The 18008-nt window shown below is 26.2% G+C and overlaps 6 protein-coding genes across 7 annotated transcripts; 4 read left to right on the plus strand and 2 right to left on the minus strand.

Moving 5' to 3' along the window:
- Positions 1 to 332: 332 nt before the first annotated feature.
- Positions 333 to 1901, minus strand: LOC126554767 (uncharacterized). Of its 2 annotated transcripts, XR_007606725.1 has the most exons (5): positions 1709 to 1901; positions 1511 to 1618; positions 1032 to 1346; positions 623 to 879; positions 333 to 561 (listed from the first exon to the last, which is right to left on the minus strand). XR_007606725.1 is itself a non-coding variant. In XM_050209801.1 (4 exons), exons 1-3 carry the CDS (start codon positions 1740 to 1742, stop codon positions 635 to 637), a joined length of 387 nt encoding a protein of 128 aa, XP_050065758.1. In that variant the 5' UTR covers positions 1743 to 1901; the 3' UTR covers positions 333 to 561; positions 623 to 634. The 2 variants fall into 2 exon arrangements, 1 of the variants encoding a protein (XP_050065758.1); XM_050209801.1 differs by lacking the exon at positions 1032 to 1346.
- A 330-nt stretch (positions 1902 to 2231) lies between these two features.
- LOC126554765 (uncharacterized) lies at positions 2232 to 6061 on the plus strand. The gene is made up of 10 exons (XM_050209800.1): positions 2232 to 2380; positions 2825 to 2902; positions 3622 to 3759; positions 3852 to 4061; positions 4252 to 4325; positions 4390 to 4534; positions 4601 to 4727; positions 5281 to 5441; positions 5504 to 5682; positions 5748 to 6061. Exons 2-10 carry the CDS (start codon positions 2879 to 2881, stop codon positions 5839 to 5841), a joined length of 1152 nt encoding a protein of 383 aa, XP_050065757.1. The 5' UTR covers positions 2232 to 2380; positions 2825 to 2878; the 3' UTR covers positions 5842 to 6061.
- A 1853-nt stretch (positions 6062 to 7914) lies between these two features.
- On the plus strand, positions 7915 to 8598 carry LOC126554770 (uncharacterized). Its single transcript, XM_050209805.1, has 3 exons — positions 7915 to 8109; positions 8186 to 8324; positions 8387 to 8598. The coding sequence occupies exons 1-3, from the start codon at positions 8068 to 8070 to the stop codon at positions 8596 to 8598; spliced, it is 393 nt and encodes a 130-aa protein (XP_050065762.1). The 5' UTR covers positions 7915 to 8067.
- A 2794-nt stretch (positions 8599 to 11392) lies between these two features.
- Positions 11393 to 12637, plus strand: LOC126554763 (putative nuclease HARBI1). Its single transcript, XM_050209798.1, has 2 exons — positions 11393 to 11443; positions 11996 to 12637. Exons 1-2 carry the CDS (start codon positions 11393 to 11395, stop codon positions 12635 to 12637), a joined length of 693 nt encoding a protein of 230 aa, XP_050065755.1.
- Positions 12638 to 12781: 144 nt separating this feature from the next.
- LOC126554764 (uncharacterized) lies at positions 12782 to 14146 on the minus strand. Its single transcript, XM_050209799.1, has 3 exons — positions 13530 to 14146; positions 13081 to 13422; positions 12782 to 12999 (listed from the first exon to the last, which is right to left on the minus strand). The coding sequence occupies exons 2-3, from the start codon at positions 13409 to 13411 to the stop codon at positions 12782 to 12784; spliced, it is 549 nt and encodes a 182-aa protein (XP_050065756.1). The 5' UTR covers positions 13412 to 13422; positions 13530 to 14146.
- An 888-nt stretch (positions 14147 to 15034) lies between these two features.
- On the plus strand, positions 15035 to 17947 carry LOC126554769 (uncharacterized). The gene is made up of 2 exons (XM_050209804.1): positions 15035 to 15494; positions 15687 to 17947. Exon 2 carries the CDS (start codon positions 16127 to 16129, stop codon positions 16904 to 16906), a length of 780 nt encoding a protein of 259 aa, XP_050065761.1. The 5' UTR covers positions 15035 to 15494; positions 15687 to 16126; the 3' UTR covers positions 16907 to 17947.
- The last annotated feature ends 61 nt before the right edge of the window (positions 17948 to 18008 follow it).

Raw genomic sequence — 18008 nt, forward strand, 5'->3', positions numbered from 1 at the left:
AAGTAAAATAAAAAACTTTTCCAAAGTAACTGTATTGAACCTTTCAGATAAGGACTTCAAAATTCATTTTCGTTTGACAAGAGAGAGTATTGAGGTTATACATTATACATATATAACTAATGCCTGTTTAATTTATTCATATTTTTATTTTATAAGTTATACTAGGTACCTATAATGTATAGTTTTGTTTTTAGATTTTAATTTTCAATTTGGGTCCTTTATTGTCAAATTCAAAGTTCAAGTGTTCCATTGAAAAACAAATACTGGTGTTTACATGGTATATGGCTAATTGTGAAACACATCGGTTAGTATAAATGAATACATCTAAATAAAAATAATTTATAATTGTGTGTTAAACATAGTTAGTTACTTTATTACAATTAAAAATACAACAGAGCATAGGTATATTATTTTGAATTACTATTTCATCAATCAATCTTAAACATTTTTTTAAACATGTCCAACTTTTGAATTTCAATGTCATTGGCTGTGTTCAATTTTTCAACTAGTTGTTTTTGTACTTCTAACATTTCATGTTCTCTTTTCTCCAATTTATCAAGTCTGAATGATATCAATTTTTAGTTCAAAAATTTCTTAAATAAATAAATATTTTTTAACTCACCTTTTGTTCAGTTCAATACTTTGTGTACTGATTTGATCTTTTTTTCATATTTTCATATTTTTCGAACCATGATGGTGTCTTGGCTTTAAATGTAGAGCAAGAATAATTTGGTGTCAACGTTGGTGATATTGTTATTTGTGATGGTGTTGGAATTGTAAGTGAAGGTGGATTTAGAATATTTGATGTCATTGTTGTGGATGTAGAATTAGAACTACAAGGCTCACTGTAAGATGGCTGAGATGACTCATTCAGTAATTCTAAAAATATAAATCACAGTATTGAAAACTATACGATCAGTACAAAAAGTTAGACTTAGTTAATCCACAACAATACAGAGTAAGTTTAAAACACCATTTATTAATTATAAAAAAAAAGTAATTCAAAATAATAGGAATTGTTATCAATTTACCTTTGGGAGGAGAAAGGGATTGTTTTTTTCCTAAAGGTATGATTGCTTCATCCATTGACTTATAATACTGCCATTTAATTGCATTGTTGCCTGATTTTTTTGATAAATCATAATATTTTCAATGTTGAGTGCATAGTCTACGCCATTTCTCATCACAAACTTTAGGCGAAAACGAATGGCTTTTAGCCATTTCATTTGAAATTAGCTCCCAGAGTTTAGATTTTTTACCCTTTTTTTTGGCTGATAAAAATTGAGTACTATATGAGTCAAGCAATGTTATAAGCAACTTGGTAGATTCTACTGACCATGTTCTGTCTATAAAAATAAATTTTTCTATTGATCAGTGTGGAATATCCAGTATCGCAAGAATCAGTAAAAGTGTTTGGAGTCAAATTTCAGAATATCAATAAACATAATGCACATAAATCAGTTTTTTTAAACATATATAATATATATTGTTACATAGGTAAGTAATTTACCTTTATCTTCTTCGACGCTAATGTCATGATTTACTTCATCAGGAATTTCTGTATACATTTGTTGGATAATCTCTCTCTGCGTTAATACAGGTTCATCTTCATACATTTCTATAAGTGTAGTTTATAATAGGATTCAAAGCTTTGGTAAATGTCAGTTCCAAAAAGGCAATAAGCAGTAAATACCTATTATAAATTTACCTTTAATATAACTGTCCATATTTGTTTCAGACATCTGCTATTGAGCCATCTCATGTGAATACTGAATATAAATTTTAAATAATAATAATATTTTTAATTCAAACAGCTATTATAGAACATTCATTATTTAGACGTTGTAAGTTATACTTTTATTTTTTGAAATAGAAATTGTATATTTATATAATTGTATACTGTATAGTTTAAATTTGTATTATTTTATATTTTCATTTTTCAACTTGTTATCAGTGATAAGACGTTTGAATAAGGGGTGGGCATCCGCGGCATCGGTATAACCGATAACTAACCGATGTGGTTCAGAAAAATGAAACCGCTTTCATAAAATAGTTACACCGGTTTGTAGAACGAATTTCTTGTAGGAATGTTGTATGTACAAATGTCAAATACTACGAATTACGATGTACAGATTATACCATTATACCATTATAGTAAAATATGACCCTACTTACTACTAGCGCCTTACGCGTATGGTGAAAATATGAACTACTGAATGGTAACACAATCTGACCGAGTGGCGGGTCAGCGACAGCTAACCTCAAACCTGTATATCTTTAACCGTGCTTGAAAAATGCATTTTCGTTAACGGTAATGTACTAATGCAATCGTTATTGTAATAATAAAAATTACGATTTTTTATAATACATAAAGAATATAGTAAGTAATTAAATATCTTTTATTACATTTTTAATTTAATAGATTAACTTTAATTTTTATTATGAGTAATAAGTTTCTAAATAAAAAGTACTCAATTTAAATTTGTTTGAATTTGTTCCAATCGTGAGAGGAAAATAAACAAATGAAATATTATAATACATGATTTATTATAAAAATATTTTAATATATTGTAATTTGTAACTAGTTTCTTTAATTCAAGTTATAGAATAAAGGTACGGTTTCCCTGGCAGCGTCAGACGCGTGGAACAGTGGAACAGCACGACCGCGTCGGACGCTGCGTCTAGACGCGACCTACCTCTAGACCGGTAGTGACGCTAGACACAGCAGGGAAACCGTACCTTAAGAGTGAAATATTATTACACCAACTACATTCAAAGCATACTTAAAATTTGTTTATTCTAATTCATTTTATTTTGTTTTCAGTTGATTTTTTTTGTAATCGGGTAGATAAACAATCCAATACAAAAAAAAAACACCATGGAACAAATAAATGACTCAGTTGTAAGTATTTAATGTTATATATAATTATTAAAACCGTATTTACTTTTTTGTTTGTAAATTTATAATTATCATTTGTTAAACAAGTTAATTTGATTATTATAATACATATTCTAATATTTCCATCCAACCTGACTGAAAGAATAATCAGTACCAAAATTAAATGGTAAGAACTTGTAGACGGAATATGTCTTTAAATATTAGATCTCTTTTTTACTTTCTTCTGCCTAAATCAGCATTTCTTAAACTGTGGTCCGCGGAACCCTAGGGTTCCGCCAAACTAAAGTGCTTTTTTTCAAAATGTTCAAAAATCTTACTAAAGATTAACGACTAGCAGGAAAAAATGTTTTACGCGTTACAACTATTGAAACAAAGTACAGAGTCTAACTATCGAGCGGTAATAACTTATTGTTGAAAGTTTAATATAAGTAGTTAAAAATCTAAACAAACGTACGGGTTCCACGATTAAAGTGAATATAAAAAAGGGTTCCATGAATAAAAAAGTTTAAGAAACGCTGGCCTAAATGAACATACATACTATATTCATAAAATCAGTATAGAGATTAAATAATAATTGCTCATTATTCTTGTAATAGTGTATAAGTGTATACAAATAGAGATAGAATAGTTTTTTTTAATAATTTATAGAATAAAATGTTAATTAAACTCTTTATATATTTAAATTTATAATCAATACTTTTTACAATTTATTTTATCTTTAGGAAATATTGAATGTTGTAAAATCAATTGTTTATCATTTGAATATCACCAACTTGGCTAACATGACACAAAAAATTATTGCTTTGCCAATAAATAATATAAAACTACTTGAAGAAGTAACCGATATAATATACGATCGAGTTTGTATACATTAATAATGATTAATGATTATAAATTATATAATAATAATATAGACTAATTTACCTTGTGTATTATCATTATATTTACTTAGGCTTTACAAAGACAAAATTACACACACGTATATGCCGATATGTGTGTAAATTTGATTAATGACTCAAAATTTAATAAACTTATTACAAATACTGAAATTTCATTTCAAAAAGTTCTGTTAAAAAAATGCTCCGACGTTATTCGTACTTCAACAAAACATAACCCACGAGAATTAGACGAATTAAAACAGATAATGCAAAACAAAAAAAAGGTAAATAGTTATGTTATGATCTATAATTATTTTTATTATGATTATTATTTATTAGGTACCATTAACATTATACTTATATATTTTGTTTTGTTCCTATACGAATAAAATATATATAATTTAATAAAGTTTACTCATTTTTAAATGTTAAATTCAATATTACATAATACAATTATTAATATTTAATTAACAGGAGCCACAAATGTTTATAGGCGCTTTAAATCGTTATCAATTTGAATTTAGCAAAAGAGTTATATCAAATTGCAGGTGTGTTTTGAATTAATATAGATTGATTATTCATTTATTTTATATAAAGTATTCATTTTGATAGATTTATCAGTGAACTGTATAGAAAGGGTGCTTTTCCAGAAAAAATTATATTGTCATACATTACAGACTTAAGTTATGAAAATGAAGAATTACAATTGTATTGTTTATGTATAATACTTCAATTAACAGGTCCAATATTATCAAAAGTAACTATAAAAAAGTGCCATGCAGAAATGAAGAAATTGTTTTGTATAAAATTAATTTTGTTCCAGGAATATGATTTAAACGAAAAAATTGATACACTTTTATTTGCTATAAATAAATTCAAAATATCATCAACATTAAAATGTTTTATACTCAAAGTACAAAAAATGCATTCTGAGGGATGGATAAAGGAGGGTAATTATTTTTAATTTTAAAATATCTGTACAGTAAGTAGGTATCAAGCGGTCAATACTTCATTATTATGTATCATCATTATTTTATTTTATTTTATTTATTTTTTATACAATTATATGAAATCATTACAAAATATCTGTCTGTTAGCCTTAGCCTACATTTTTTTTTTAAGAAACCTATTTTATTATAAATTTATTTAATTTGTTATTAGTAATTTACTTTACTATTTCTAATACGGTATAGTATTTTTGCTAAACAAATTACGTATATTAACTAATTATTATATTATTTCATTACTAGTTCTTATTAAAAGAATATCAGCTTACTATTTGTTTTTTGCAAACAAAATTAAATAGCCCATAAGTCTAAAATAAATGTATATAAACAACTAAAAAAATATTGTCATAAATTTATTGCTATATTTTTAAACACAATAAATAAATTCTCCGTATAATATACTGATCAACAATTTAGATATATAGTTATTTAAGAAATATTAAATCATTATTACTTACATAAATTATATTAATAACATTTTTAATTGTATTTACAGAATCCAACAAATATATTGGAAACATTTATACGAAATTTAGTGAATTACCAAAAGAAATGAAAAATATGTATACATTAAAATCATATAATATAATGGCATTGTTGATTTATGATGAGTGTTATGATGTTCTATTCGACTTTGTCGACAACAAGAAAATTGATGTATGTATTTATATTTACTATAAAATGTTTACCGATGTGATGTGTAATTTCTATATTTGCAGCAAGTTATACGTTTATTAAAAATGAACAAATTTTTGATTCGTTATGATCCTATAACTTTTGTTGTATCAATGATTCTTGTGGCACTAGAAGAAAATCAAAACATAAGAAATTATGCTGGAAAACTTTTAGATAATATTGTTAAAAAGAAATTATTGTCAAATCATTCAATTCGATCAGGGTAAATAGTTTAAGAAAAGTATTTATATTATTATTTTTTTTTTTTATGCCTGTTAATTGTTTTAGAGTCAACAAAGTATTGAATGACTTAGGCATTAAGGAAGAATATCCAAATTTGTCAAATTTAATGTTAGATATAACTAGTCAATTTAAAGTTTAATGTTTGTAGAAATTGGATTTGTTATAACTACTTTTTTTGTAGTATTTTGTATTAAATCATATTTTTTTGTTGAATTATTTTTTTATGTAATATGTTTTAAGATACATAGATTTACCTATTTTGATGTTATATAAATATTTATAAATTTTTTATTTATCTGACTGTCAAACAAGTAAATACAATATAATATAATTTACTTTGTTTATTATTTAATTTTAAAAACAACATTATATTAAATATTAAGAAATATAATATTATACATGTTAAATAGTCTAATAGTCTATTAAAAATGTTATATTAAAATAATAATCAAAATAAAATCAATTTTTTTGACAAATAATTCATAATTTTATCAACAATGATAATGCAAAACAGTTTTTAACTATGTTACGCGTGTATAAGACAGTGACAACACGTCATGCCGGTATAGCATCCTCTTAAATCGTAATAAAAATTATGTTATATTATTACGGACGGATAGTGTTACGTCACAAATGTTATAAATCCTTATCAAATGTCCCAATTGGAACCACGATTTAAGATAGTCTCCAAGTGGTTATAAATTTATAAGAGACCAAAATATATTGCCACTCCCATGTGTAAATACCATTAGAAAACATTTGTTGGCTGTAGAAATTGGTTGTGGATTTGATCCAAACTTTTTCAAACTTTTGAAAAAGAAGTTTGACACAAACCGAACAGCAAAAACAAGGTGTTTTAGTTTTGGATGAGATTTTCCTAAGAGAAAATATCAGTGTTAATAGCCGTTCATTAACATACTTGGGGTTGGAAGATTTTGGTCTTGAATTGGAAAATAAAACAGATAGTTCCCAAAAAGCAAACCACGAGTTGGTTTTTATGTGGCAAAGTTTAGCAGAAAAATTTGTCCAACCAATTGCCGTATTTGCTTCACATGGAACTGTTAAAGGTTTTTATATTATATTCACTTAAAAAAGAGTTATTTTTATCCAATTTATAAATTATTTTTAATAAATATGTATTATGTTTAATAGGAGTGGATTTAGCAAAATTAGTAGTAAAAGCTATTTTATTAATGGAAAGTTCTGGTGGTCAAGTTATAGGTCTTATATCGGATGGTGCATCTACTAATCGTACTATGTGGAATTTGTTAGGGTATATATAAATATAATAATCAATAATAAGTATCAAAAATTAAAAATAATAATTATTAGTCATTTATTTATTTTTGATAAATTAATTTAGATTAATGCAAAGTTGGATAGTTTTAAAAACTATTTTGAAAATCCATTTGATAGTAGCAGAAAGGTATTTGTATTCTCTGATGCACCCCATCTTTTAAAAGACTGTCAGAAACCGCTTATACGAAAAAAAACAATTACTTGTAAGTAACCTATATAATAATTTATTAATTATTCATTAACTTCAAACAAATACAACCACATATATCTATTTTTCATACACGATAGATTCATCCTTCAAAATCTCCCATAAAATGGGAACATTACCATAATGTTTTTAAAATAGAAGCCAATTCATTTACTAAAGTGTGTCCAAAAATAAACAAGAACCATTTTGAACTTAATAATCTTTCTAAAATGAAAGTTAAATATGCAGCACAGGTAAATGGACCAATTTATAAATTTGTAAAATATACGAAAGATAATGATATTATTCCATAAAATATTTAGCTGTTTAGCATGTCAATGGCCACAGACATAGAATTTTATAAAAAAAAGAATTTGAATGGGTTTAGTGATTCTGATGAAACTGTGAAGTTTACCATTTTAATGAATAATCTGTTTGATTCATTGAACAGGAAATTTAGTGCAGAAGGAATAAAAAAAAACTCCCACGACATAGAGGTTTTTTGTGTTATGTGTTTGTGTTATATGTTTGTGATGTGATATATGTTTCCTATTTGTTGGGTGTTAAGGATTTCCAGCATAATATGCTATGTTTATGATTGAAAATACTACACCATGTTGGATTTTAGATTGTTTGTTTTAAATGTTATAATTTTATATGGATTATATAAAACATAAGTATATGTATTAATTATATTATTTATATGTTAAATAGGTGTTAAAAGAAGCTTTGACGTGGATAAATACTGGGGAATCAAATTTAAATAATAATTTAATAAAAAAGGATGATTTTTTGACACAAGCCACAGCTGATGGTCTCAAAATAACTATTAAGTCAACCATAGATATTGTAGATTACTTATTAAATAAATGTAATTTTATGTATGTTTTGACGGCCAAATTAAATCAAGATTGTTTGGAAGTAAACTTAAAAATAATTATACTTACCAACATTTTTGGAAAAAGTATTCTAATATTTATTGACTTTATTTTGACAGAAGTTTTTTGGTATTATACGTCAGGTAGCTGGACCAAATGATCATCCGTCCACACCTACATTTCTCCAGCTTTATAGGATGCTGTCTGTATATTCACTTATTAAACCACCAAAGACTGGTAACTGTACAATTTTTGAAGGTATATTTTTTTATAATCTAACATTATTTTGAACACCTACAATAATACACAATCTTTTTTAGACAACATTCCAATCATTACAGTCACAGATTTAAAGGATATCATTAATGACCCAACTAATACTTCTGATAGAATTAATAAGATTGAAAAACTAAAAGAAAAAATTAATCATATTGTAGATAAGGGATGCTGGGATGCTGATGATGTTTTTACTGAGCATAATTATTCAAATTCTGCTGTTTTTGATTGTATTGTGTATTATTTAGCTGGGTAAGATATTTTAATATACGGTAATTTGGGGTGAATAGGAACGATTTTAACGGTTTTTTATAGATTACGAGCACAATTTTTATGATATCGATGTCACGAAAACTGTTTTAGAAAGATCACATATATAGAAATATATAATATACCATAAATAAAGTTAATGTTCAAAAGTATTTTTTATATTTTTTATCAAAAAGTGTTCCTATTTACCCTTAGTTGGGGGTGAATAGGAACACCGTTTAAAAAAGCCAGATTTTCTTATTGTTACACGTTGATGATCAATAGGAACAAGATTTATATTTTTAAAAATAGTTAAACATTAGATTTTATAAGATTTAATGAAAAAAAAAAAAAAATAAATAAATAATTTACAAAAATATAAAAAATTATAATAAATTATAAATAATTTATAATAATAATAATTTTTAAGTAATTATTGCCTGCTATCTGAATGTAACGTGGATAAAACATTTAAAAGTATATTATTTATCATATAAAAATAATTATATGCAGGTAAGTATTAATTATATGTATTTATTTCAAGTGTTCCGATTCACCCCATTATACCTGAGAACTATGACTAATCAAATTCAATTGCCTATATCTCCAAAATGTATGATGTGATTTTTATGAATTAAGCATAAAAACTCATTAATATATGTGTTAAAATGAAATATAGTGTTCAAACATATTTATCTTCAGTTTTTACACGCAGAGTTGACGAAGTTTTTCAGCACCACACAAATCTCGAAAAAAATCAGATTTTGATAATAAATTATAAGTGATAACAAATTGGGGTATCACATATTGTACTAGTGTCAATATATTCCAAACGTTATCAGGAACAATATTCCGATGAAATCGGTTATCATTAATAGCGTTTTCGATTTGACGCACTTTTTGCACTCAGTGCAAAAATGTATTCGATTTAACCAATATTCAGAGAACTGGTGCGGTGTTTTGTATTCGATTTAATTGCACTGACAACACTGGTGTGCACTCAGTGCGCATTATTTGCACCACCGATTTTGTCAGTGCAATGAGTGCATTATATAAATATGAACCGTTTTTCTCGATAACAGGGAACATTATTATCTAATTTCCTATTTATCATATTATTAATTATTATCATAATTAATAATTATTATTTACTTAATGGCCACTTAAAAAAGTTATACGTTTTTAACCAAATCTCTAAACTTCAATATTGAATTATATTTTGTATTTTGTTACTTGTATGTCTTTATAGTGCTTTCTTAAAGTATTTATATTTGGTATACCTTTATACCTACTTGGAAGTTAACTATGGATCATAACAAGAAACTTTCTATGTTGGTGAGATCGGGTGTTTTATCATCATCATCGTCTTCCGACTCCTCTGACGATGAACAATGGTTTAGTATTATACTTTCTAGTGACTACGTTCATTCAAAACCAAAAATCCGAAATTTTGTAGAAAAGGTTGTTCATAAATTTACAGATGATGAAGTATGACTTTGTAGACTACTTACCAGTACCTAGTTTCTCAAATTTTTTTGACATATACAATTCTATGATTTAAATTTTATCTTTTTATAGTTTAAGAAGAATTTTAGACTTTCCCGGGTTACAGTGTACAAAATAATTTCTGATTTTGAAATAAGTGATTTTTATCCAAAATATACTGCAGGAAAAAAAACAGTATCAGCTGAAGCACATATACTCATATTTCTATGGAAAGTTACACAACATTTATTATATGAATATTAATCTATTCTAAATATACAGGGGAAGTAAAATGGAAGTTAGATCCATTCATCATTTTTTTTTCCAATATTTGCAGCGAAATGACCTTTTTACTTATAAAAAATCTATTGATTCCGCCGGCTATCGACTCCGCCGTAGTTTTTTATTTATTGATTCCTCCGGTTAATACTTGTAAATTATTTATTTTAATAAAAACAAAATATAAAAGCCTTAAATTAATTTAAAATTTGAAGATTATTAAAATAAAAAATTGATAGATTTAAGTATATAAAACTGGCATCAAATCACTGTTCTGAAAAATAAATCAATTAATATTATTATTATATTTTATTATTACATTTTACATTATTTACTATTATTTATTTTATTTTTACTAAATTTTTTTGCTTTTTTGGCATTAACCAAACAAATTATTAAACATTATATTATTATTTATTTTATTGTTACTAAATTAATTTTGCTTTTTTGGCGTTTTCTAAATAAATTGTAAAATATATTATTTTTATTATTTTACTATTTTAATACATTTTACTTACAAGAATGTTTGAATTGTTTTTTGAAATGTTTATATTTAAATTTTAAAAAAATACATATGGTAAACTGGGTGTATCTTATCGTATTGATTAAAAAATATACAGTCAGTGGAATCAACATAAACAAATATCCGGCAAAATTGATAGCCATCGGAATCAATAAATAAAAAAGTTCGGTGGAATTAATAAAAGATTAAAACTCCTTTACTATATCTTACATTTAGGTATAAAATGGTAACTATAAATTATATTTTTAATAAATTATTAGTGTATGTTAAAAATCAACCATATACCCCTCCCTCCACATTATAAAACCATTTAACTACCACTGTAAATATAAATATAGTTTCAGTTCTTAGTATTTTTTTTATTAATTAGGTACATTTTTATTTTAGGTTTGCTGGTAATAAAACCGTTCTTAGAATAACAGCTCAGGTGTTTAATTGTAGTGAATCTACATGTTTTCATGTAATTGAAAGAGTTATTGGTTTTTTATTAAATATTATGCCTAATATTATTAAAATGCCCAATACAAATGAGAAAAAAAAAGAAACATCTGATGAATTTAAAAAAGTATTTACATTATGTATAAATAATTAATTAATGTTAATAACAATAATGTTCTGGTAGCTAAAATTTATTATTTAAAAATAATATTATTACACTTAAAATTATAGCTTGAAGAAACCAACAATAGGTGGGCAAGTGGGTGTGTACCACTTTGCTATAAATTAGGTGTTGTGCAGCTGCGTGGGATCTTTGTAATGGATGTGTTAAATTTAATTTCAAAGTTTTCCTTACTTAAGCATGATATTGGATCTATTTTCATTTGTCTCAAATTAAAGCTAACTTAATTCCCCCTACTTTTTATAACTGAGTTACATTATTATTATTTTCCTATTTACCACACTCTTGAAATTTTCAAAATGTAGATTTTGTTCATTCCTATTACCATATTTAACCATTAAAAAATCTAGAAAGTAAAATCACACATCATTGTAAAAATAACCTAACGCTTTGCTCAGAATCTAAAGAATCTGAGAACATTTTATGGTGTATACTATATAATTTTAAACATAAATATTCCAAGTGTAACCATAAAAATTTAAATGCATTTTATTTTAGATTGCTGGTATACCAAACATTCTTGGTGCAATAGATGGTACTTACATTAGCATAAGAAAACCTAAACATAAAATTAGATCTACATATGTCAATAGGCACCATGATTGTTCTATAACACTTCAAGCTATTTGTGATGCTAAGAAAAAATTCCTTGATGTTTTCACTGGGACCCCTGGTAAAATGCATGATGCACGGATTCTACAAATGTCATTTATTTATAAAGACCAATATTTGTATGAAGTGTGTGGATCTAAGTTCCATATATTAGCTGATTCAGCTTACCCTTTGGAAGAGAACATAATAACTCCATTTAAAGATTATGGTAATCTTACTGTTACCGAAAAACAGTTTAATAAAAATCATTCTAAAACAAGAGTTGTCATAGAAAACACTTTCGGCCTTTTAAAGGGGCGTTTTCGTCAATTATTAAAATTAGATTTTGCATTGACTGAAAAAGATGCCAATTTTGTTCTGGCTTGTTGTGTTTTACACAATATGTGTTCAGAGTCAGATGATATCATTATCACAGAACTACCACGAGAAGAACCTCAGCATATAATATTAGCAGATTTAAATCCAAGATCTTTAGATGCTCGTACAAAAGGAATGACAAAACGCCTAATATTATCAAACTCATTGTAATTCATACATTTAATAGGAATGACATTTGTTTTATTATTAAATAATAAAACATATAATATAATATTATAAAACTAAAATAAATTAACTTATGTAAGAAATTTAAATAACATTTATAACAATTAAAAAATTTAAACAACTAAAATTTCACTTATTATTTAAAAGAGTTCTAAGCAAATCCATTTTTTCATTATGGCGCCTTTCACGGTTTAGTTCTCTTTGTTTTTTATTTTCTTCTTTTTCTTTGAGCATAGCAATTAAAACATCTGTGACAGAAGTTTTAACTTTTTTGTTTGAAACGATTGGCATATCTTTGGGTACAATATCTTCTTTGATCAATCGTTTAAGTCCAGAACTCGATGTACCTTAAAAAGAAATATAAATTATTTGTAAGAACTTACTCTTCAAATGTTATATTTATTATGTTAAGCTTATTAATAACTTACCAACTTGGACAGCCGGCTCAATAGAGTCGTCCAATGCAGTAATTTTTGCGAACTCATTATCAACCGTACTAAATTTTGGAGAAGATCCAGTAGTGTTATTATTTTTGGTAGACATTTTGTTTCTTTTTAAAACCGTTTTATAGCGATTTTCAATTTGTATATCTGTGAATGAGTAGTTAAATTTGTCTTGAATGTCTTGTTTAATTTTCATCCACATACATCTTTTATTTTTAAATTTTTTCATCGGACCAATTTGTTCCAAATATTGATGGTAACATTCTAACATAAAACTTGTATTTTCTGCTGTCCAAACACTATTTACAACAGGCATTGTAATATTCTCTGTAAACACATAATGTATATTTTAAATATGAACTTATAAATAAATATTTTTTATTAAATAGAATATAACAAGAGACCAAATAAGACTATATTTTAAAAATAAAAACCTGTTAACGGTACAGCATTATTTGCAAGCAAGTTATCATTACGTTGTTTACAATTTTGAGTCTCATACCTGTTCAAGCATTACATAATAGAATATCAGCATTTAAAATAACTTACACATAGATTTCTATAGTTAATTATTACCTTTGTAAATGTTTGGCTTCAATTTTATGAGATCTATACCAGTAGTACAAAATAAAAGTATTATAAAGAGTGATTCACCAAGCATGCGTACCCCTTTTTCTTTAATAATGCAGTTATTCAAAATCTGATTTTAATATATTTTAAAACTATATTTTCAAATTCTTTAGATTTTTTTGTACTACTTAAAGAGTATCCTGTAAAGATACAAACTTCAGTTTTTCAATTGAGAACACCTTTTTTCAATTGTAAATTATACAGTGGGTAATTTTTCTGAAATTTTTGACGTATATATCAGAAACAACATTTCTATGGGTAGTTTTTGAGTTATTCAACTTTATGTTCTAAGAATAAAAGATTCATGGTGTAATGGGTTTATAAGATATGGGGGCTATGGTGATTTTAAAATTGTAGTCATTAATATTAATAATTTGTAAATGGCCCAAGTATAATAAATACTAAACTAATTTTATGTCTATTTTATTTTTATGTAAAACCATTTTTAAGGACTATTATCCATAATACAAACATTTGAATAATTAAAAAACTCAATAACTTTGAATTTTGAATTAGGGAAATCAAAATGTTCAAAAAATTATCCACTAAATAATTTACAGTAAAAAGGGGTTTTTTCATTAGAAAATTAGAAGTTTGTATCGCCATTTGACATTCCTTAAGTAGTATAAAACTACAAAAAAATTCAAGAATTTCAAAATATGGTCTTTGAGTATATTTAAATGTTTCAAGAATTAGAATTTCAATAACTTCATAACTAAAGGAAAAATTAGAGGTGAACATGTTTGGTAAATCACCTTGTACAGTTTTATATTAAAATATTTCTTGGTTAAAATTAATATTTAATAACTCAATATTACCTTACTGTAGTGTGGCTGCATTGACAAACATGAAGTGTACTAGTTTCATAAACATTAAAGCATTTAGGACAAACCTATACAAAGTAAATAAATAAATAAAAAAAAAGTGAGTACCGCTCTGCTGTACATTAGGTGCCGTATGGATCATTATTATATATTATAGGAGTGTTAAATTTGAATCCAATGATAGTTATCATTGTATACGAAAAACGATTAAATACCTATGTAGTTTGTACATTGTAATATACAATAATACATTATTTAATCGGTGATACAACTGACGCGTTCATTGTTATTATCCATACATTTTGATTTATATTATAACATTCTATATTATTATTCCACTACCTACAAAGACTAGATTTATTTTTTTGGAAATAATAACGGTCCAATTTTTAGCTACCAAACCAATTTTTACACGGCCCACCAAGATTTTCACGGTAAGTCTCTAATTCAATTCGGGCCTATATGAAAACTACTTACGTCAAATGTTTCAACATCAGAATCGGACGACATTCTAGAAATTATTATTGGAAGTACCTTTCTGCTGACAAACTATATTAAAAAAAAAAATGTGAAATAATTTCAAATTTCAATAAAATATTAATGCAGTGAATAATAATACAAAATCCGGCGCTCCTATTTAGAATTTTCTTTCTTTCCATGTCGATTATATTTTGTTTTCCATGATAACATAAAAATGTATTCGATTTGTAAAAAACTAGTGCAAATGTGGTGCAACACTCGTTCAGTGCCAGTGGAATTTCAGTGCACACTATTTTGTCAAATCGAAAACGCTATAAGTTATGTCTTAGTTTGAAGATGTTATGTTACATTTTCATATGTCTATTTTAGATTTTGGGAAGTAATGAATAATGATGTGACTACCATTAGTAAAAATTCACCCGTTAATATTGGCTGCTCAATGAAACATTGTCAACGTATTTTATAGTAAGTTTTTTTTTATTAAAAATGTATTTTCATAATCAATTCATTTGTAGGTACTAATAAAATAAAACTATTTTAATTTTGCTCAATTTTATTAATTTATATATACAGCAATTCAATTAAGGTATCTTAATTAGGTAGTTTAGTAGTATTAAATTCACTATAAATATAGTTTATTTTTTTTTTTTTTACAAGGAAAAAGAACTTGAAAAAACAAGAGCCGAAGTGAAACGTATTCAAGACGAAAATGAAAATATGAAAACATTTATTCAGGAAATGTCAAAAATTGAAGAAGAAAAAAGATTAACTCAACTGGAGATTGAACGCTTGAAAAAAGAAGTTCAGAAGAGTAATGAATTGTTACATAAATTCCTTAATGATGATCAAATATTGGCCTTAAGTACACCCACTCGGCAGTGGGCTAATGACACTATTGTAATGGGCTTAAAAATGTGGTTTGCGTTAGGAGTCCATGGTTATGAGCATCTTAGGGAAACTAAATATCCTCTTCCTGCATATAGTACACTGACAAGGAGGCTACGTCAATTTAAATTAAATTTTGGTATATTTACTGATTTGCTTGAGCCACTGAAACATAAAGTTTTCTGTATGGAGGAAGGTGATCGGTTTGTGTTATGTCAATGGATGAAATGGAGATAAATCCCCAGATAAGTTTTGATACAAATCGCCACTTAATGTTTGGGAATATTACTCTTGGAAACTCAACCAAAGAAGGGAACAAATTGTTAGTGGTTTTAATAAGAGGTGTAAAACACACATGGAAGCAAATAGTAGGTGCTCATGTAACTGATGGTGCTGTAAATAAAGAATCATTCAAAAAATTCATTTTTGAATGCATTGATTTTGTTGAAAATTGTGGTATACAAGTTACATCTTTGTCATCTGATATGGGGAACTGCAATAGAGTTCTATGGACAGAATTGGGCATACAAATAAAAAAAGAAGGCGTTAGGGAAAACAAGTTCGGCCACAATGGCCATTACATTTTTATTACCCCTGATGTGTGTCATTTACTTAAAAATTTGAAAAGTGCTACATTAAAGGGGGATATTAATTTACCTGTAACTTACTGTGAAAGTAATAATCTTCCAACTCAAATTATCAAAGGTTCTTATATTTTTAAGTTGTGGAGTGAAGAAATAAATGCCGGAAAAGAACTTAGAAGTTTACACCACTTGAATCGTAATGATATATTTCCTGATAACTTCCAAAAAATGAATGTTGGAGCAGCTATAAGATTCTTTTCTTTGAAGACTGCTGTTGCTCTTGAGTTAGCTGTAAGATTTGAAACGTTACCACAAGATGCTTTAACAACAGCCCACTTTATACGACTCATTTATGAATGGTTCACATTAACAGCCTCAAAAGTTAGGAAGGTTAGGTTAAAGATTTGAAATATGATTTTTTAGAAAAAATCATTATATTATTTGCAAATATAACTATTAGAAATGGTTGGAAGCCGTTGAATGTTGGTTTCATACTTTCATCTTTATCTATAATAGATATCGCAGAAGCTTTATTCACTACAGGTTTTGACTTCATAATTTGTCATAGATTTACCCAGGATGCTATTGAAAATATATTTTCTCAAGTTCGCCGAAAATCTGGAGCAACAGCAATACCATGTCTCAGTGCCTTATTTCTGTTTCTCAATTCATTTCTGATAGAAAGAAAGTTATGTAACTGACAGTGACACATATTTAATAGATTTCTTTCATAAGTCCAACAACGCAAGTGTTTCCAGTAATTTGAATTTAAATGAAAAAGTAGGGCTTCTCACTTATAACCTACCTAGTAATACATTTGAAACAAAAAAATTTTAATTTTTTAGCGACTTTTATAAGTGAATTTGACTTAAATTATTTGTACCACCTAGCTGGTAGTACTACTAATATACTATTAAAACATTGTTGTGAAGAGTGTCGAATTATGCTTCAGCAAAATCTACCTAATGATAGTCAATTCGGGAGTATGAAAATATACACAACTCTTTTAAATCAAAGTGGACTGAAGCATCCTTGCATGGGAAGTACTCCAAATTATTTGTAATTGTGAATTACTTTATACAAAGTACAAGATGTATGTTATACAAAATTCGTCTAATAATTTAATTAATAAAATTGTTAATGATTTATCAATTGAATTCCCAGCATGTATTAAATTCTGTAATATCAAACAAAGAACTGTAAAACACTTTTTTACAGTACGATCGTATTCAACAGTTAATTTTTCTGTTAACTCCGAAAAAAGGAAAAATATGTTTGGCACAGCGTCTGCCAAAAAAAAGGAAATAAATAATATAAGAATTTAAAACGATACATATTTTAATTGTTTAACAGTAATTTTTATAAAACTTTGTTTTTTGTTGTAGTTTGGATTAGTATTAAGTATAAAGTGTATTGTTATTATTATTTTTTTTTTTTTTTGTTATTATGTTAAGGGTTACTAACACTGTGTTTGAAATATTAAAATTAAAAAATAAATGCATTTTGAAAA

Source organism: Aphis gossypii, unplaced genomic scaffold, assembly GCF_020184175.1.
Source record: "Aphis gossypii isolate Hap1 unplaced genomic scaffold, ASM2018417v2 Contig00597, whole genome shotgun sequence".
NCBI lineage: Eukaryota > Metazoa > Arthropoda > Insecta > Hemiptera > Aphididae > Aphis > Aphis gossypii.